Source organism: Manacus candei, unplaced genomic scaffold (assembly GCF_025592945.1).
Source record: "Manacus candei isolate 608988 ecotype Guabito, Panama unplaced genomic scaffold, ASM2559294v1 h1tg000082l, whole genome shotgun sequence".
NCBI lineage: Eukaryota > Metazoa > Chordata > Aves > Passeriformes > Pipridae > Manacus > Manacus candei.
In genome coordinates, this window is record NW_026138130.1 from 3,702,450 (window position 1) to 3,724,248 (window position 21,799).

The 21,799-nt window shown below is 40.0% G+C and overlaps 1 protein-coding gene across 1 annotated transcript in view; it reads right to left on the reverse strand.

The window, feature by feature from the left end:
- Positions 1-659: 659 nt before the first annotated feature.
- The window catches only part of STIMATE (STIM activating enhancer), a 32,598-nt gene continuing 11,458 nt past the window's right edge, over positions 660-21,799 (reverse strand). Inside the window, exons 2-8 of the mRNA XM_051811474.1 lie at positions 15,889-15,937; positions 14,056-14,151; positions 10,704-10,825; positions 7,405-7,517; positions 6,445-6,522; positions 5,555-5,704; positions 660-4,698 (exon numbers count right to left, since the gene is read on the reverse strand). Coding sequence (XP_051667434.1) covers positions 4,582-4,698; positions 5,555-5,704; positions 6,445-6,522; positions 7,405-7,517; positions 10,704-10,825; positions 14,056-14,151; positions 15,889-15,937 — 725 coding nt within the window. The 3' untranslated portion in view covers positions 660-4,581. The remainder of the gene's footprint in view (positions 4,699-5,554; positions 5,705-6,444; positions 6,523-7,404; positions 7,518-10,703; positions 10,826-14,055; positions 14,152-15,888; positions 15,938-21,799) is intronic.

Consider the following 21,799-nt stretch of genomic DNA (forward strand, 5'->3'; position numbering starts at 1 on the left):
TCTGTCAAATGGGACATGAATGACAATGATACAAGATAGGCTCATTTATTCAATAGTGGCTATTAAAAAGAAAAGTTGACCCTCTTTAACCTTCCACTGCAACAGCAAGTGTGGAAAACTCCTTTGCAGAGAAATGGTTGCAGATAAAATATGGCAATGACCAGAGAATTTGGTGAATATACACAGGTGCTGCTGTGGGCTCCAGATCTTACAGAAGATTTCTCCTCCAGGGAAGTGCTAACACCCCTCAGGGGGCTGACAGGCTTGGTAGAATGAAGGTTATACTCTGAATTCCCTGTGAGGATGAACTGAATCTGGGGCTGCTTGGAAAGTAATGGGTAAATGTTATCCAGGAGTTACAGAGGTAGGATTGGATTGATGCTGTGTAGCTCCAGCCCTGAAAAAGCCTTCCTCAGGGAACAGATCTGAGAGGAGCCTGCAAGGATTCTAAACAAAATTTGCAACTTAATAGCACTTCTTCCAGCTCAAATGGGATTAAGGTAAATGGATATACTGAAATTAAAATCAGCAGAAGAGTGGACAACATTAGACCTGAATTTGAACTCGAGTAGCAAAACCTGCTTCCCACAGGAGCACACTATAAACACTGAAACACGGGGACTTCGAAACAGAGCAAGTATAAAACAAGTGTACAAATCTGTAATAAGTCCAACTTTATTGTAAACCATTATACAATGTAATTACATCAGATACCTTTAAAAGTTTAAGGTAACACCACTGATTAAACAATATGGTCCAAACAGAGGGCAGCAGAATACAGCTGTTGGTTTTGCTCACATTGGCTATACTCTGAATTTACCTACAAACAAACCCCACATTCAGTTTGAGACAGATACCCACGCAAGACAAAAACACCTACAAAAGAGTCCCTTTTTTAAAGATACTGCAGTTTTACTTTGTAAAACCATAGTAGTCATTTTCAGTAATTGAACTGGAAACTTCCCCTAAAAAAAGTTTGCACGCCTATGCTGTAGATGTAACTCTGACTTGATGTGGCCGAATTTATTCGCTTTCACTACTGGTTTCTCCTGTAAAAAGCACAGCAAAGTTGCAAACACGGGTTAGTCAAGCACAGTGGCAGAGATTCCTTGTGATGCTCAGCTCTGAGCAGAGCGGGAGAGCCCAGGCCTCCCTCCCCAGGCCCGGCAGGAACGGGAGCAGACACCTGCCAGAGGGGATCACTTTGCATTGCTCTAATTTGCAACTCAGTTTCTGAGTTTTCCCTGAAGAAAAGCTATAGTACATTTTAGTTAGCAACATTAACAGACAGCATTCACCTACTTAAAGTAAGACAAGGGGACCTGAACGTATTAAAGCCAGAACTTGAAAACCACATATTAGACAACACCAGTGTTTTAAGTTTATGCAGATGTCACAGGTCAGATCCCAGAAGCAGTTAATACATTTAGGTTGACCATTTGTAGTAAATTCTCTCTCCACCAATACCTCTGTGTCTCTTCTCTCAGTTATAATCCCTTTCTCTTACTTTGGCATAGACTACATAGCTTATTTTCACTAAACAGAATCACATTTCCTAAGCACAGCCTGAATTAAACCTTTGCTATGAGTTGTCCCGAAGTACATTTACAAGCAGAAATTTGAGTGCCAATTTTAGGATAATGCAAATGTTGAGAAGTTCCAATACCATTACTGGTACCATCAACTCCTTATGAAAAGCCTATTTCAGACTGTCCTGCCAGTCCATTTCAATGAGCAGTAAGACACAGTGAAGCACCAGGCACATATTCCCTTCTCACACTTACAAGCCTGTCAGACAAGAGCACCTGTTCTACTTGTACCTACAGCAAGAATTCCAATATTTACCTTACAAAGAGGAAAACCACCAAGTTACATCTTCCATCCCTTTCCCAAGACAGCAAAGAATAAATAGGAAAAGACCTCAGATTTTGTTATTTAGCTAAAGTTGTGAATAAAATTATTGTCTCAGGAGAAAGAGTCAGAACTGGGTTTTCCCCTTTGAAGGCTGCTCCTCCTGTTACTAATGTGGTGTTCAAAATATTTCTGTGTCTTTGGCTCATGGTGCTTTACTATATCATCTTGCTAGGCATACCAAAATCTCACATCAAGCGACATTTAAGCACTTAAGACATGAAAAATTAGGCATTCAGGACCTTTGCTACAACCACCTTCAACAAACTGCTCCATAGCACTTTACACTGGTTTGTACTTGGTCAGTAAGCTTGAGGTCTGCTGAAAACAAATATTTTCACATGATTAAGGCCATAATCTTATACTGACAATTCACAGGCTAAACATGAGACTAGAATCATTTTGATAACTGAAGTAACTGGAGGGAAAAGGAAGATAAAATGCAAGCAGTTCAATCCGTGTGCGCTGCTCAGGTATCTCAGCGGGCGAGGACAGCGAGGGCTGTGCAGTGGGACACAGCACATGTCCAACAGCTTTATGTCACTGTCTGGAACAGAACAAATCCTATACTAAAAGAAATAAATGCTGACATTTGCGACAAGAGCCAGTCCTAGCTCTTAATCCCTTTGGAAAAGCGAGTTGTACTAGACTATTCTGTTGCTGAAAATGAATTCCTGGAAGTACTGTGCTTCTGGAAACCCGCACCCACCCAGTGGTAAATCATCAAGAGAAGATGCAAGTCACACAATCAATAAAAAAACCCCAAAAAACCTAAAACAGAGGCAACACTGATCAGGGACATTTCCCTACCCCCCCCCCCCCCCCGACATAAAAAAGAACTCAATTAAGCTCCTGATGTCATTAGTTTGTAGATTTAGTCTAAAAGAAACACTAGTGCTGTAACTTATTGCAGTTCTGACATTTCAGTGCACAGTAATGAAGGTCAGTGGCTCAACTAAAACCTCAGGTTTGGTAAAATGGCCCTTGGAGCCGGCTGGACACGCTGAGGTCTGGGAGCATCGTGTTCACCTCGGCAGCCACGCAGGGAAAGGGAATGCTGGAGTAGGGACAGTAAGCACGGGAGCACACAGCTCAGCATTTACTAAGGCCCATTTAAGTGGTCTGGATAATAAATCACATTAAGACCTAGTAAATCTATAAAAAAATGTAAAAAAATCTTACAAAGTTCTGAGCAGTTTTCCAATGAAACTGTTTTGGTTTAAGGCTTGGGACTTTCCTGGTGTCCAGATCCTACAACAGATTTGCACTTAAGGTCTGTTGTCACCTCTTTGACAAGTCGCCTTGTCCTGCACAAGGTTTAGCTAAGCAAGGAAAATTGTCAGAAACAATCATTGAGGAAACATGCAAAGCAAAAGCATGTCACTGAAAACATGTCTGCTAGGTTTCAGATGAGCATGTGTTGTCAACTACCAGAAGAGAGACACTGAAAATCACAGAAATTCTGTAGTAACAACTGCACTGTACCCCTTGGGTTGTTTGTTTTTTTAACTGCTAAAGAATATTGAGACTTTATAGAAATGAAACAGGAGAAATTTTTTTGTTGTTGCTGTTAAGTACATTAAATAGAGGATTGTTTTTCCAACAAAAAACAAGGGACAGAATTGTTTTTTGCAATATTGTAGCACAACTGCTTCAGTCAGATCACGGCCCTGTACCACAGGCCCTACAAAAGGAAAAGTGTCAGAAGTGTTCCATCTCTTTTGGGTCATTTGAGAGGTATGCACAAGAGACTTGCAGGAACAGAAATAATGAGTCATCCACAGATACTCATTTCACAAATAACCATCACAACGGATTTTTGTCATACACTAAAGTGCACATTTGTCAAATATGCAAACACCACCTCCTATTAAAAAAGGTATTTTCGAATTATGTGGTCGAAAGCACACATAGGACTGCATTTTTAGTGATATTTGGTGACTTCAGCAGTGACAGAGAGCTCTTCCCTTTGCAATCCCTTTGTCTTAAACCAGGACATAAGGATAAATAAGATTTTCACTACAAATATTTTGACCTGTTCTGCACAAAAAAAGGGAACTGCACCCTTTTCTCTGACAAAGAGAATCTTTAAATACAACTGTATGAAAATATAACTTAAATATAAAATAGTCAAATAGATTTGAGGAGACTTGGAAAAAAATCTTTGTTCCACCTATTAGTTCCATAGGTACCCGGTAGCAAGTAAACATTTGTACTTAAAAAAATAATGTTAAGTTACAGCTTGTAACCATAAACTATTCTGCTCTAGGAATTATGCTGCAAAAGCCAGTTTTAGTAATAAAACACACTCCTTTAACTTAGTCAACTCTGATGCCTTTTTGAGAACTTCTTACACTGTCTCATCAGTAACCAAAAGTGAAAGATTCTGATCTGTTCTCTCTGATCTTCTCTGACACAAAACTCCTTAGTGACTCATCCTTAACACCTCTGCAGTTTTTCACCCATGATGAGAAGACATTCTTGCATAATTGGTCAGTGTGTCTGTAGTGCAACTGAGCTGGAAGTCTTCCAACTGCTCGCCTTCTGTTGGGAGACCTTGCTTTTTGAGTCAGTTTGTATGCGAACGGAGATGCAATTGCAACATTAAACCCCACTGACAAAGTTCTTTTTGCCACGAAAAACCTGCAATCACACAGGCCAGGGGCTGTGTCATACGGGCAGACCAAAGCGGTGCTTCTTCTTCTTGATGGGCTTCAAGCTGGTCAGCCTGCGCAGATCCTCCTCGGCCTCCGACTCCTCCATCTCGTCATCGGCTGAAATCAGGATCTAAAAACAAATGTGGACCACTCACTCTTTCTTCTTTCTGCTTTTAAACTTTCACCTTTTTTTTTTTATGTTTGCAAAGCGCCTTGTTATCAGGGAAGAGCTGACAGACCACAATTAGGATTTACTGCCTGTGCTATCAAACACCATCACACATCCTATCTGGGAGCTCCATAAATTTCAAAGAAGGATGCATGCATATTGATCTCACTACAGCCACTGAGCCTAAACCTGCACCTCCAGAACAGCAGGGGCAGTTTGAGAGAGAATATTTGAGCTCTCTCTCCAAACTGGTACCATGGAGTCATTTTATTAAGGAAAACCTCCTATAAATAGCACTGTTCATCACACAGAAAAGTTACATTAACTCACTAAAGCTAAAACAACCTACCCTCAAAGAAATGACCCATCCCTTCAGCTAAACTAAAAGCTGCTCACTTAGTGTGATTTAGAATAAAATTATGCTAAGGCAAGTATGTAAATGGTTCTCCAAAATCAGGTCAGTTGCCTCCACCAGCTCCCTCTCACTTTAAGCTATTAACCTCTCTTTGAATTAGAATTGTCTGTTTGTTTTGTATCCCCTGTGGGGTTTTTTTTAGAAGTATCTGCAGCACAGCTCACCTGGGATATTTACATATTTTATTGTGTCTTCCTGCCCATCTGGAAGGAAATCAACTGCCAGAGTGGTGCAACAAAGACATTTTTCTTAACTGGTTCTCCACAGCAAATGCTGGGAACTGCTGCTAGGGGTACATGCACAGAAAATCAAACCTCAGTTGACAGTGTTTCAATGAAATCAATGGCAGGAGGGGTGAACTGGGTTGATATTGCATTAACTGCAATGGTGAACTCTACATACTTCTGACTCTGACTCTTCATGTGACGCTGCTCTCCTGTACCGGACTTTACTTCCATTTCTTGAATCTTGTCCTGCTTCCTTTTCTTCAAGTTTAGCTTTTGTCTTCCCTTTCTTCATAAGAAAATTATCTACTACCCAGAACATCAATGCCTGTCAAAGAGAAGGGGAAAGTTCAGCTTTCTTCAGAGTAGAATAAGTTCATTTGGTCAGTATTTGGAGTTGACAATAATTCTGAATTGGCCAAACCACCTTGTGCAGGCACAGTGCCACATGGCTTTTTACACAGCACAGGAATGCCCTAGAACCCAGCTACTTGATTCCTTTGTGGAAGAGAAGAAAATAAGAAAAGTAGTGACTATTCACAGTGATTATATATTAACTCTTCATGCAGCAAAGCTTTACCAGCAGTTATTAAATGCAAGGACACCCACTATCCCTGGCTCTAATCCCTAAATCCCGGATTCCTGAAAGAGTACACTTTGGGAAGCATGACTGCACCCTTGCCCTTTTCCTCTGCTCCACCATAGGCCAGCCTGTGGTCAGACACTGGATACTTCACATTACATCTGTCCTTAGACCAACTGCTTCCTGAAGCAAATTTCACTGCAATTTTATAACCTCTGTGTCAGTATTTCAGTATTACACCCAACCTACTGAAGTCATCAGGCCAAAGAGGTCTATGAGGCATTTCTGTCCCTCTCCTGAGCCCCATCCCTTAGCTCAGTGTGGATTTCAGCTTTGTAAAATCTACATATCCAGACATTTTATCCATTCCTTAACACCCCTTCTCTTAAGCACCAAGATAACACTGTGTTTTAAGGACTAATGTTAATTAATGAAGATGTGGTAGAAAGATCTCCATTTTAGAGAAGCCTTCAAGTTGTACTAACATTAACAAAGAAGGGAACTATCAGCATGACGATGGCCAGCTCCAGCTGGGGGTTCTCTATGGGATTCAATAAAGCCACCTGTGAAAAGAAGAGCACAAGTTCAGATCAGGGCAGCATGTGCACAAACTGGGTTAGGCAGTGCAATGTTCATGTGCCAGCTAATGCGACAGAAATAACGCAGAGGAACCAAAAAAGGACAGCTTTGAGAAAAGCAAAGTACTTAGGACAGCTTATAAATTACCACAGATAAGTAAGTGGGGCTGACAAGAAACTTATCTCTGTCACTTTTGCTTACAGAAATCTGAGGAGCTGTGTGAGAATCATCCTGGACATTTTAGAGCTGTGTGCTCCCAAGGAACATGTCTTAAGTTCCATCTTTAGGAAATTTAAATAGAGCAAAGTTTTACAAAATGCACAGTAGGAAGACAGTTCCCAAAGTAGTCCAGAGCAAACAACAAGGCTAAACTGGTTTTAATGGGCTGTAACAACATCACTTTGAAAATTCAGCTGCAGAGTCTATCAAAATAAATATTTATCTAGTCATCAGCAGTGGCTTTACAATCCACTGCAAACTTCTAAAGGCTACAGTTAAATCTATTAAAAAGGTCAGACGAAGGAAATTCTTTAAAATTTAAATGCAAGAATATAAAATAGCCATAAGTAAGAGTTAAAGAATTAAGAATAAAGAGCACGTTAGACAAGGACATTGAATAAAATTTTAGATATCAGAGTATATAAAAAACCCCTTCAAAATATGATAGGATGTTCCTGGCAATGGATGTCAGGAAGCCTCATTAGCAGTATCCCAATTAAACTAAAAGAACATATCAGTACCACAGATTTAATAGCAATGACTGTAGACAGCTATGATGCCTGAACCAAACCCAGAAACACTACCTAAAGTCTTTACAGCTTCCACCTGAAATTCATTTGTCTGTAAAATGTTGTAAAAGGACAAACCTCTTTCCACTGAGGTATAAGCAGCACTATGATGATGATGGTTTTCTCAAATGTCATAATCATTATGTACAGAGCACACTGGCCCACCCAAGCACTGCACTGCAGGGGGTCACCTGCAAGGAAGAAGGAAGGTTCAATACATGCATAGATTTGATTTTACTTCACAGTAAACACCTCAGAAAAGCAGTGTTGGAAGAGGCAGCAGGGCAGCTAAATCCTCTGAAACTGTCCTCTCCTGATTCCTTTAGGGCTGCTCCTTCCCCTCCCTCAGCCTCACCCCACCTTTCAAAAAGAAACTGGATCTCACAGGACTTGATCCAATTCAGTAGTACCTGTACTAAGAGCACTGTTTCATATAATCTGATGAAAGCAAGACAAATAAAGTTGCATTACATTTGTTTCCCAGCCCATTGTTAATTTTGACCCTCTGTCATGAAGCATGAAGTTTTCCTTTGAAAAGGAAAACTTAAGGGAAACACAGTTGGGGGAAAACACACTTCTCTTCAGTCTAAGTAGAACCATGATTTTGCCACTCTCCCTGGGCTACCTTAAACATATTTTTCCTCTCTACAAAGTTAGTGACCATAAGTAACTGATCACAACTGAAGCAACATGTGCAAGGGCTCCTATGAAAAATTTAATTGAACAAAAAAATTAAGATCACATTTTAATTTCAATGTCAAAGGGTTTGAAATTCTGCTGCACCCCACTGTGGCAGAGTAAGAACCCGAGTGCATGAAGTTATCTGCCAGAACAGGATGAAAACCACAAATATTTGACCAGGAAAACTTGTGCAGATTCTTAGACTCTATGAAAGAGAGCAGGAAAAAAAAAAAGAGGAAAAAAGAGGAGTGTTAGGCCTAACAAGCTTTGCAGGTGAGTTCAAAGCAGCACTTCACTGGAAAACAAAAGGAAGGTCTGGAGGGGTATGACAGCACTTTAGTCTTTGCTGCAGCTTCTGTAACATCTTTAAAGACAGCTCAAAACTTTTAGCCTGGGGATGAATAATGGGCAATGGAAAATCAGATGCCTTTATGTGTTTGTAATGCATAATGGACAGTTGCTACTTCCTTTTCTGGAACATTTCTGAAAGGCTTTCAGGATTAATAGTTGGTAATAGGCTGAGACTGTTTGCAGCTTAAATGCCACACAGAGAAACTGGTAAATCAGATTGGAGTCCAAAACAAAGCAAACTTCCTAACCACGTTTTACAGTGTGAGGTAATGAACACTCAACAAAATGCTCAAGTTTCACAACTACATACTGCAGTTTATGACAGTCTCTCAGTAGTATCCTTGCAGAAAAGCTGGGAAGGATGGACTGGATGGGTGGAGACACAATTCTGATATAAAGGAAAAAAGCTTTCACAATGAGAGTGGTTAAGTACTGGAGTAGGTTGTTCAAAGGGGTTCTTAAATCTCAAATCATGGACAAATTAACAACTGGATGGACCATGCCCTGAACAACACACTTCAGCTTTGAGGTTAACCCTGCTTTGAGCAAGAGGTTGGATCATATGACCTCTGGAGATCCCTTCCAACCAAATTTTTCCTCTGATTTTATAAGCCAAGCAATTCAAGTTGTTAACATCACCACATCCAGAAGGTGCTCCCAAGAATATTTAGGACATTTGTACATTCAGAGGCTCAGTATACAAACTCAAATTAGAACTTCAATGTTAATGTTGAAGTCAAAGCTCTAATTCCATTTCTAAAGTCTCTCACAGCTTCTCTTGAAGACTGATTTTATACCTCTCGTGTACAAGATGCATTTATAGAATAATCCAGCAAATTAGTGGAAATCTTGTTACTGCGAGAAAAGCAAATAAAGAATGAAACTGAAACATTTTGAACCCTCTGCAGTGACACTGTAGCAGCATCTTAGGAATATGCTGGGCAATGCAAAATTAGTCTATACCAGTGTCTGCTACTGCCATCAGCTGCTTTGCAGAAGCACGTTTTCAGACAGCTCTTGAACAAGATACCTGTTATTCCTCTATCCTGTATCTTCTCTCTGTTCTTCAAATCCTGAAAAATTCTCTCAAGAAAACTCCAACTCACAGAACAACTCCAAAACAAATTTTCAATAGTTTTAAAGTCAGTACTCTCTACCCCACATGGCTGCAAGTAACTTGCTCTGCCAGTGGCAAACAAAGAGCTGGAGGGAAAAGATGCATCAGATACAGTTTCTCAGCTTTGCCACATGAGAAGCAAAGACAAGCAAAGAGACCACAGCAGGATTCAGTTGCCAGCAGAGTTTACAGTCACCAAGAGGATTTATCACCTGTTTGCTACTCACACAGCTACAGCAGCCCAAGACAAGAAGGGAAGGAGAACACAGGGAACATTCTTTTCAGCACAGCTCATGGCTGCTTTTCTCCTCTTTACATACTCAAATATATTAACTGATTCTGCACCTCTACTAAAATCCAACTGCTGACGTGATGAATCTGAAAATACAAAACTGGAAATATGAAGACAAACCTAATAAAATTTAAAATTCTGACATTAAAAAAGCCCCTGAGGGATCATCATGCTACTTTGTTCATAAATCAGCATGTGGTGCTGTTTTGCTGTACAAACAGCAACCATTTATAAATGCTGATATTTTGGTATCCATTCCTTCCTTGAGGCATTTATGCTTAAAAACTATCCTCCATATAAAGAAGAAGCTTTTAAAACCAGCAGGACACTGCTATTTTTGTGACAGCTTCAAGTAATGAATCACCAGGGATCAAGTAATAGAGCTAAGAAGGGAAATGAGCTCACAGTGAGAACTAACTTGAGACAAATGATTATTTAGGCTCTAGAAACACAAACAACATCACTCAATCACAAGAAGAGACTTGTCTGGGGACAGGGGGGGAAGGCTCTTGTTTGTTTTCCTACACTTGATAACAAACTGAAATCACAGTGGTCTCCAAGCTGAGAACTTGGGTTTACTACTCCAAATAAAATGCCCCAAGATTTGATACCTTTCAATGAGCAGACCCCTGGCCACCCACAGGGTGGAGAAGAGAAGGCTCTGACCTTATTGTGGCCTTCCAGTACCTGAGAGGGTCTTTTGACAAGGGCATGGAGTGACAGGACAAGGGGGAATGGCTTCACCCTGACAGAGGGCAGCGTTGATCTTTGTAAGACATAAGGTGCACGCTGAGATATAGAACTTAAAAGAACCTTCATTACAAGTAAAATACTAAAATGACTGTGAAATGATCTTAAGATGAGTTAAGCACTGGCTGAAATACTCTGAGATTCTCTCCTGGAAATCATTTCAGCCCAAGAAGAGGGCCCATTTACCATATTCCCCAAAGCGAAGGGACTCCCACTGCTGCCACTCCACGAGGCTGCTGACGGCTCGGATCCCGATGTAGATCAGCAGCATTCCCAAGGTGGCATCGAGCAAGAAGTTGATAAGGTACCTGAGAGGAAAAACGTAAGAGAAAACAAGGAGCAAAGGTCCATTTTCTACAGGTTCAGGGTATTTTAATACCACAATCAATAAAAGATCTGTTGCACACATGTTGAGAAGCCAGAGTATGGAGAACAATCATCTACCCACTTCTGTAATTACACAGACTAAAATTTATATAGTTTTAGTAGTCTCAATATTTTGTTTCTGTCCTTAAACTTAAATTCCAAATTCATGAACTCTGCTGTGTGCATACTCTACATAAACTCCAACATTAAATTATTCCTTGAAATTAAAACCAGATTTCCTTTTTACCATTACAGTTTAATTTTGCATGGAAACTTGACTAAAACCAAAGGAATAAGACCAGAAGTTACCTTAAAGACATCTCAATGAATTTGAAGGTAAAAAGTCCAACCTAGAAGTTTTATGCCAAGGGGGAAAGTAAACACAACTAGAGCTTTTCTTGCTCAAGGGAGCCTGTTCCCTGCCCCAGCAACGAGCAATGAGCAGTGAATACCATACCCAGAGAGTACTGTCACTACTGAGGCCAAATTTCAACTTATTTTGTGTGAGGAATTGATTTACTTTCTTGCACTTCAGTTCTTATCCAATGAACATTTAAGTATCAGACATAAGCCTTCCCAGGAAAAAATCCATAACCAAACCAAACCAAACCAGCCCTCAAGGGACAAACTGCTGCAATACTAATTTTATTGTTTCAAAAGCAGCTTCTGGGATCTTACCTATGCTTCAAAAAACCAGAGATTTCAAATTAATTCTTAGGGTCATTCAAAGATGCAGCTGAAATTCAGAGCATTTTCTAAGTCAGTTTGGTTTATTTAATATCACCAATTTTAGCTGAACAAAACTGCATTTGAGAAAGAGCCAGCTGTAAGAGATATAGTAAATCCCTGTTATTGAGGTTCTTATTTGGTAATTCCAAATACTTAAGGTAAACCCTAGAGTCTATAGGAACTTATCTGCAGGGATAAAAACAGCAATCAGGGACCTGTGGGCTTCTGCAGTTGCAGAGACAAATCCACATGGGCCAAACAGCATCAAAAGTGTAAAGCAAAACAGAATTTGTGCATTCAAAATAGTAAAAGAGGAGCTCCTCTGACCCTCAAAATCCCATTCAAGAGCAGGTGAAAATTAAAAATGAAGTGGATGTTCCATAAGATTCCTAAAAATAGTTATTTTCTAATAACTGTCTGGCAAATCTCAGTTTTAATTAACTTCATATTAGACCAACATGAAGACCCAGAAGGAGGCAAACTCGGCACTGACAAGCCTGCACAAGTCACGCTGAGGCCACAAGAGGCTGCTGTAAGCCCGCAGCAGGAAGGCAGCGCCGGGAGCAGGGAGACACCTTCACATCCAGTCACGGCTCCCGGCACGGCCCCAAATTCCAACAACCACCCGCCCATCAAGGTGTTTGTAAGAGTTGTTTTGTCAGCTTTGATATGATGACACGCAGCACTACATCCCCCAGCTAACAAATGGCAACTTCCAGTTGTAGTTCTCTTCAAGCTCTAAAACTACATTTTCTGGTTTTGTTCTGAAAAGAACCCAAAAGCTACAAAACAGGAAGGAACAGAAAACCACCCAAGTTTGAATTTGCTGAGTAAAATTATTATTATTTCAAGTCACAGACAGAAATGTTGCTTTTAGTCGCTAATTTTGACCCACTTTCAAATTTTATATATATTTTTCCTAAGACAGGACAAGCAGCTTTGGGTAATATTACATGGTATTTTTTCTGCTAAAAAGAACCTACACCCTTGTCTGAGAAATTATACAGCTGCACACTGTAATTTCTGTTATCCTGAGAACAGTGGATAACCTCACTCTCTTGTTTTGTGTCATGTTACACTTACATTAAAGTGGCATTTGAAAATAAAATTATGCAGACTGCAGGAGAGAATGCACTTGTCAGTAAACCCTTTATTTTGAAGGCACAGCACACGGCACAAAGGTATTTTTAAAATACTGTAATAAACTATTGTGCTTTACCTTTAAGCAGTGATAATTTTCGACATGCTTTGGGGAGCTCACTTGAATGTATACTTTGAGTTATAAAAGGGGAACAAAAGCAATTTTCACCTGCCAGTTTTTAAATCTGTCAGGAAATTCTTAAATCTGTAAGCAAGGAAAATCCTTACAATGATGCCTGGTATTACTGAAGCTGTCATCATTATAACTCAAACTTTACAGTTAATGTGTTAAAATAAATGCAATTTCCCTACCAAAATGCTCTGTGCTGGGAAGAGGGAAAGCTGTGTTTTCCTTGTGCATTTATAGCCTGTAGGAACACAAAAAGAAACCAAGGGGGAATAAAGGAAATAAAACAGGCTTGTGCAGCAACACAAGCATATTCCTTGAGCTGTGTGTCTCCTTTGTTTAGCAAAGGACAACAAGTGAGCAGATGCCACTGAAGGGACTGGATTGGTCCTAAAAGGCAAATTACTGGGTTTTTTAAAAGTAATTTCACAGCTTCCATTACCAGGACTGTGTAGCTACTTCGAGCCTGAGCTTTATCAAGAACAAACCCAAACAATTACCATTTGCTTCAGGAGCTCCTGTAAAGAGCCTGATGGGGTCTTAGTCATCAAATCTTCAGGTTTAACACACTACAGTGCAATGTTCATCTGTTTAGTCACAGCGCTCCAAGCGTGACATTGCAAAATTAATTTCTGCTGTGAGTGCCTGACTGCTGAGCAGGATTCCCCAGTCTTAACAAGAAAACAATGCTGCAGCAGCAAATGCAGAGCTTAGAAGAAAGTAGAAGCACAAATGATTTTTGCTAAATAACCCTGAAAGCAACCTGCCTTTGTGTGTGAGCTTGGTTTTAACACGGTGAGCAGAGCACTGGGAGGTCAGTGGGCACAGCTGGATACTCATTTCCTCTGGTCCCAGCACCTCCTTCAGTGAACAGACTCATACTACAATGTGCATCCCAAATCCTCACTCATTCACTGCAGAGGGAGAAGTAGTAAGACTTTGCCCTTGGTCTAAAATATCTATATACAGCCCAGAATCCTGCCAGCCATGAATTTAAAGAGCAGAACTCCAACCCTTGATCATTAACTAAGCTTAAACCATGTGCTTTTGAAAGTGATTGATTTTTAGAATGAAAACTGGTTTTTCAGTTCTACCTTACCCTACCATTCACATACACCATCAAACTCAGCTACAGAACTTCCACAAAGACCAATTATTCTAAAGTGAAACACTCACAGTGAACAGGGGTCTTCTTCTGTAAGGTCTGACAAATAGACATTTGCAAAGTGGATGAACAACATCCCTATGGCTTGCTTGGAAGTATCTAAAAACCTGTGGAGAGTAAAAACAGCTTTTAAGACACACAAAACTGTTTACATGATAAAGGTGTCATGGTATTTACCTTATTTAACAACGTTCCATTTCAAATTCTGCCCCTGTTTCTTCTTGAATACTGCTAACAATAACCCAAATCATATTAACTTGAAACCTACCCCTGTAAATTTAAAGTCTATGGATATCCTCTTGGTATCACATGCATTATCCATGAGCTAATCCTCAATAAATCTAGCTAAGTCTTTAATAACCCCTGGGAAACAATGAGTATCCTGGCCTCTCTAGGTATTTTGGGCCTTTCATGTTTATACATTTTTAGCAAGTTTATGGCACAGACAAAAATAAAATCCTCATCACAGGCTTGTGGGTGAACAATTTAATAGTTGGCTAATGAGTTCTTTATCTATAGTATTTTATTTAAAAGCCAACGTATTTTTTATCTGAAAGCATGAAGTGGTTTCACCGAATTTTATCTGTAGTACAACAGCTTAAAACACACTGCAGAATTCCAACCTTGACAGCATTATCTTCAAAGCAGATGACAAGCCAGAGAGAAAGTCGTTTGCCACTTAAAGGGAAATATAAATACCCCATTTAGATACTGATTCAGTATTGACTCTGACCCTTACCATTCTTTTACCATCACCCTTTGCACAAAACCAAAACTTTTAGTGGGCATTTTATTAGATGTTAAATACAGCAATCATAACAAAAGTATTCTGCAGGCAAGAGTGTGTTCTTTATACAGAGCAACACCCATTTTGCCTGTTGTTCCCACATCTAAAAAGATCCAAACACCCCAACAGACCCAAATGACATTTCATGCCTGAATTCATCCACTCTCCCTGATAACTTTGTCTTAAAGCTCCTTCTCTTCATTCACTGCACGACACAGAAAGCAGAGTGTTGGAGATGAGGCAGGAAGCCAGTGAGTTACTTATCTAATCAGTGTGCCAAGCTAAAAATAACAATACTTGAGTTCCAGAACAAGATTCTTTGCTTAAAAATTAAGGGCTATCACTGCACTTGTCAGAATTTCAGGCTGAGGTAGACTGTAGCACACAAAGATTTTGCATTTATTTTTTCAATAAAATAAAGGTCAGGATTAGTTTGAAAAGCAGCACCCTACGAGGTGAATTTAAACCACTGAAACCTTCAACAAGCAGAATGACAACCTAACATTTACACCAGTCTAAAAACTGGTACAGCTGATGTTGCTTTGCTTCAACCCAGGAACTTTTAAAATGTAATAAACACCAATACACTTTTTATACCTTGTATTCTTCTATGGCTGATGTATTTCTATCTTTTATCATACTGTTTTCTATTTGATACACAGTAAGATAGCTACAGAACATGGAGTTCTGTTTAAGCCCAGCTGAGAGCTTCCTGTAAGCTTATTTAAGTTTGTGGATGTTCAGACGAACCTTAGGGCAACTCTAAGTTTCCATGTTCAGGAGGAACCACAGCCTGAAGCTTTATGTCTAAATGAACATCTCTGTAGAGATTCCTGGAAGTGTTTATCAAGAAAGGACTCACCAGAAAACACACAGAAGGTAACTTTTCACTGACTCATGTATTCTGGTAACTTTTCTGGTTCCTCACTGTCAGTTACCAATTTCTTGCCATCACTTTTCTCTATTTTAATCATCATATGCAAACAATCATCCCTTCAATTTCTAAAACATGCAAGAAACAAACAAAAATTCAGAAATAAAGCCTGCAGAAACCCACCATATCCTCCAGGGACGTCTTTCGTGCTTTGGTTCTCTGAAGCGCTTTACTAAGAAGAAAAAAAATAAAACAAAAATTAATTGAAGACAATCAGCAACTCCCAAAGCCAAAAAAAAAATAATAAATACAGAAAAAGGAAAGCAAATCATCTTGCAGAAATGTTACATTCTTTGATAAATTGGATCTTTCACTACTGCACTTTATCAATCTCCAAGGATTCATGTTTAAAGGAACTGGCTCCCTTCCATCACCTTCAAGTTTCTGCAACTCGCTCCTCTGAGTGCCAGGAGACCTCACATGGAACAATAATCCACGTCCCACCACCATTCCATTGGTCTGAGTTTTTACAACAGCCCATCCAGGAAGTTTAATTTCCAACAGGAAAGTAGGGATTAGAAAAAGCTGTTTCTTTTGCTCACTGGAGGCCAAAAGTCAAATTGGAAAGTATTCTTGCAGTATGGGGCAATATTATCAGATAAATTAAGTCAATTAACAGGAAGACAAATATATTCTCTGACAAAGTATCTTTGTGTATGACAAGACTTTTGTGGGCAAACTGAATTGCAAAAGGAAAGCAGGACGGATGTTTTTTAGTCAGATAATCCCTTCAAAAAAAAGGTTGATAATTGTTACATATTAAAAACTCCAAAAAAATCCGTAGTAAAATTAATGCCAATTATAACAAAGGCAAAAAACCCCCCGTAAGTTTGTTTATTTTGATTTTCATACAGTTTATAATACAAATTGTTTGGGTGTCTGATAGAAAGCTCTTCTCACACCCTGCCCAGGTCCATGTGGAAGGACCTAGATGACTCCTGAAGGAATAAGTGTAGGAAAATAGAGGGGTAAGGAGATAAAAATAGTTGCTCATTTGTAAACAGTGGCTGGTCCATACATTTGTACTGTCTGATCTGCAGCTGTCCTATCTTCTTAGGAAATCCCATTTCTAACTCCTTCTGGGCAAGAAAACCTTTTTCCCTACTGGGAACACATACTCAGCCCAGCCATGGGTTGGACCACAAACTTATTTTCTGTTACTGCTGCAAGACACTAATTCCTTACTCATCCCAAAGACAGACCAAAGATAACAGGGAAGAGGAAACCTTTCCACTAAGGTTGAGGTTTATATATGGGTTTTCCTTCCTTCTGGCCAAGGTTCACTGTCACTCACCAGCTCCTTCAACGTAAGTCTCGAAAAATAACTAAGCTCTTACTGCAGAAATTATCTCTTATAAAAAAAATTAAGTCCCAATTCCCCTCCAACCTTTGAAATCGCAGAGATTTGGACTTCAAAAAGCACAAACCACAGCAGGTGCAGTCAGGCAAAACATCAACAGGTATCTTAACCTGTTTTCCAGGTACTAGGGATGAATTCCAGTCTGACACAGGATGCTGGGTGTAAGTCATGCTTGCCCAGTTTACCAGCTTTTAAACCACATTCTGGTTTCTGAACCAATCACAATTTTTTTACAAGTAAGGCAATTTCCTGAGAGGCAACTGTCCTCATACTATACAGCATTAACAGTGACCTAAATGCCTTTAAATAAATAAAAAGCTGAATGAATCACCTCCAGGCTGGAGGGGCAGCACTTGCAGGGAGCACCAAGCTCCCACCCTGCCATCTCACTGTCTGTCACTGCTTCTGGCAGCAGGGAGAAACATGGGAAATTAAAAAGTGACAAGAGGAAAAGACTGTACATTTACACCAAAGATAAAGTTGTAATAGCAACATTTGCCAGCAGTTTTCTCCGTGAACAGCATGACAGAAATACAAAACTTCTGTTAAAAATGAGCAACACCCAGCCAAGTTAACCAGTTTGTTATTTATGACAAGTCCTCCCCAGTCACACTATGGATTACTTTAATTAGTGGCTCTTTTGTATAACAACAGGAAGCCAAAAAGCATCACAAAACAAATGCAAGGAACAGAAGTTTCAGTTTACTGTGGAGTTAGTGCAAGATGCTTTTCTGCACACAAAATGGAATTAAACCGGTAAAAGATGGGCATATTTTGGGGAGGGGTGAATTCCAAACTTAGTTTTTTGGCTTTTATTGCAGTGAAGTTCTATAAGCCTGTGGATTCATTAATTTCCTTAAAGAATTCACAAAAATTCATTTTGGAAGAAGATATTCCAAACCAATTCAACTAATACCATTTCAAATGTCACCCCTACTGAGAAACAGACTCGAGGTCTGTGTTTCTCTGGCCAGCTCTGAAAACACATTTCATTTGAGTTAACAATAAACAGGAGAGTTAGCTTTGAAAGCCTCTCAGTTGTCTTTTGGGAATGTACTGATCACACCACCAACTTCCATCTCCCCAAATTAAATGAGACAATCTGTGCAAATGCTTTAGGAGGTGCTATGTGCTGAATATGTACCTTTTCACTTGAAAGCCCAGTAGGTCTTTTTTTTTTTTTTTTAAAGTTGTAATTGGTTCAGAAACCAGACTGTGGTTTAAAAGCTTGTAAGCTGGGCAAGCATGACTTACACCCAGCATCCTGTGTCAGACTGGAATTCATCCCTAGTACCTGGAGAAGCAGGTTAAGACACCTGTTGATGTTTTGCCTGACTGCACCTGCTGTGGTTTGTGCTTTCTGAAGTCCAAATCTCTGTGATTTCAAAGGTTGGAGGGGAATTGGGACTTAATTTTTTTATAAGAGATAATTTCTGCAATAAGAGCCTAAATAGTTATTTTTGAGACTTACATTGAAGGAGCTGGTGAGTGACAGTGAACCTTGGCCAGAAGGAAGGAAAACTCATGTATAAACCCCATCCTTAGTGGAAAGGTTTCCTCTTCCCTGTTATCTTTGGTCTGTCTTTGGGATGAGTAAGGAATTAGTATCTTGCAGCAGCAACAGAAAGCCCATATATGAAAGTGCTGTTTTCTCAGCCCAACCCCTTGCAGTGTGTCTGTGAGCACCAGGTATTTCTGGCATACACAGATACTACCAGGTACTTCCCAACAAAATCCTTATGCAGAATCTGGGCCTTCCCAGTAAGTAAACTGAGCAAAAACCCAGGAGGCTGTAGGTGACCCCACTGGATAGCTCAGGGTCCTTGGCACGTTTGCTATTAATACATTAATTTTAGAACAAAAAGCCAGCGTGTTTTTCCAGCAAAGATTCTGTACATTTTTAAAGCATTTATCCAAACTGGGTAGGGGAAAGCAATTCTTCCAGTGGCCCTCCCCCAGCACATGTGAGGACTGTAGCTGCTCTCAGCCCCAGTCCCAATTTCTCCTGGCAGTTCCTCTGCCCCCCCCCAAACTCGTGTGTGTCAGCTGACAGATGGGTCCCAATCTGCCAGTTCCTCGGCACTCCATATGCTCCGGCTTCCAGCACTGCACTCACACCAGCAAGAATCCACCAGATTTAATATTAATTAACTAATAATGTTCAGAATTTCATGCTGAATTGTAAATGAAGAGCGAAGTGCTGCTTGTTTATACACTGGGTGCCAGAATTTTTCAGGAAAGGAAATAAAAGCACTTGTGCCAACAAGCATGTGAGCTGCCAGATGGACAGATAATAGATAAGCATATAAGGCACAGTATCGCTAATGCAAAATTCAAGTTCATTGAATTGTCTTCCCACTTCATTGAAATTCTAGGAATAATTAATGCCAGAGTGCTGTGGAAGGGTTTCTAACACTTTCTTTAACATAGGAGGTTTGCAATCAGAAGTTCAGAAGACTCATGGGGAAGAATTAAGGCCAAAACGGACAAGAAATAAAGTAAATCATCTCCCAGTTGTCACTACAAAAAGCAACACTTGAATCTGTATTACAAATTCAGCCTTTCTTTCTCTCCCTCCTTCACCTCCTCAAGAAGTCATACAGCAAATATTCTGATGTAGAGTAACTTTAATATGGATTTAAGAACTCCAAGTTTCTGGATGGCTGCTCTTGTAGCAGCACAAAACTGGTGCACCTCTCAGGTTTGAAATGTTCCCATAAATCATGTATTACTGCACTTCTTAGGTGTTGGTTGGTTCTGGTAGTTCACAATGAGAATCTTTCCGACCGCAATAAATATCTAAGAAGATACCTCTGAGCTCATTAATTTGAAATTCATAAAAGCAGAGCCACAGCTGAGTTGGTCAAAAGGAAAAGGAGGACAGGCTGGTGAGGGTCACACTTGCACATCACACACTCACAGTCGCTCACCTGCCTGGGCAGCTGCAGCAGGGACAGAATCAGACCCTTCTCACAGGTGCCCAGGCAATGGGCACCAGTAAAGCTGCAGCCAGGGAAATTCCAGCATGAAAGAAGTAAAAAATTTCCAATGAGAGAAATTAAACTCTGCAACAAGTTGCCCACAGAGGGTGCAGTGCCTGCAGTGTCACAGCCTCTGAAAATTCCCTGGACGATGCTCCAAGCAAGGGGATGTCAGAACAGGCATGGCCCTTCCAACAGAAATTGGTCTGTAAGTCTAAACCCCATTTTTCTGTGCTATGACATTTAAAAGTTCCAAGATTTGAGCCAATTACCAAAGGACCAAAGTATGGCTAACTGAAAATCATGCACACATATGTGGATGCACAGAATTTAACAGTGAGACCCCCACTGCACTTTGAGCCTCCCGAATAACGTGTTTGCAACCAGACAGCTCCCCCAACACAGCCCTCTTAGTGCAAGACTTGGGATCTGCAGGGTTACTTTGACACTAATTCATGTGATTCCCAACATTCAAGACAAGTTTCCCATAGAAAGCTGTGTGTGGACTAACAGCTGAAGTTACACCAAGCATTAATTAGCACCCAAACTCAGAATCAGATACAGGATTTCACACGGCTACTCCCAGACAACTGAGCTATTTTCAGAACATTTGGCTATCAGAACATATGCATCACAAATTTCAACCTGCAATTTCCAACCCTGTAAAAAACTTGTAAAGTCAACTACATATGCAGGCCAGATTTTTATTTATTTTTTTTTTTAAATTCCATTTAGGAAGAGTGTCAGAAACACCGTTCTGCTTGTTAGTATCAACACTTTTCCCACAACGGTGGGAACCATGTCTGTTCTAAATAAACACATGCACACCTACAATTCCTGGAAATTCACACCACCATGGAATAACAACTATCACTGAATTTCACGTTACCTGTGATCTTTATTAAACATTTCAACTTGCCTCCCTTTCCCACTAAAGCAAAGCTTTTAAGAGGCTTTGTCTTGCAGCTTCACTTTATGCCTCCCATTATTTTCCTGGTAGCAGCAAAGAGAGAACAGTAAGAAATTACATAAGATTACATACAAGATCTCCCCAAAATAGAATTTTTCTTTTTAGAATTAACTTTGCAAGAAACAACATGCCTGGTGGGAAGAGGCTACAGCGATGCCTTACAAAAGGTACCCAGGTGTACAAACCACACATCACTCAGCTGCCAAAAGCTTTTGTGACACTTTTGAGCTCAGCAACTCCCTCTATTCATAGTTTAAAAAGAAATAGGAACTCTGTGTTTGCCTGTGCTTAAAGAGAGATAATAAATGTGATTGCAAAAAAGGCCATAAGAACCGGTGTTTTTGGTGTACTGCTCATTTCTCCAGCCAGAAAAAGGCTCTTGATAATTCAACTTTTGCCCTACTGCAAACTCTTCCTTCTCTTCTGCCCTGTTAACTACAACTGAGATGCCCAAATGCAGGACACCCTGCTTATTTCCCTACATAAGAGTCCCAAAATTTTTTATTCCATTTTTGCTTAATGACCCAGACTTCTCAACAGTTGAGACACCAATTATATTAAAGTAGAAATTATACTGGACTAGAATAACTGATTTGCAGTTATATCCAGTGTTACAGCTGTACTGGAGAAAGACACCAGGAACCATGGTTTCTTCATGAGGAAGAAATTTATGGAACAACTCAAAGGAAAATTCTGCTGTAGTTGATATTAGACTGACATACA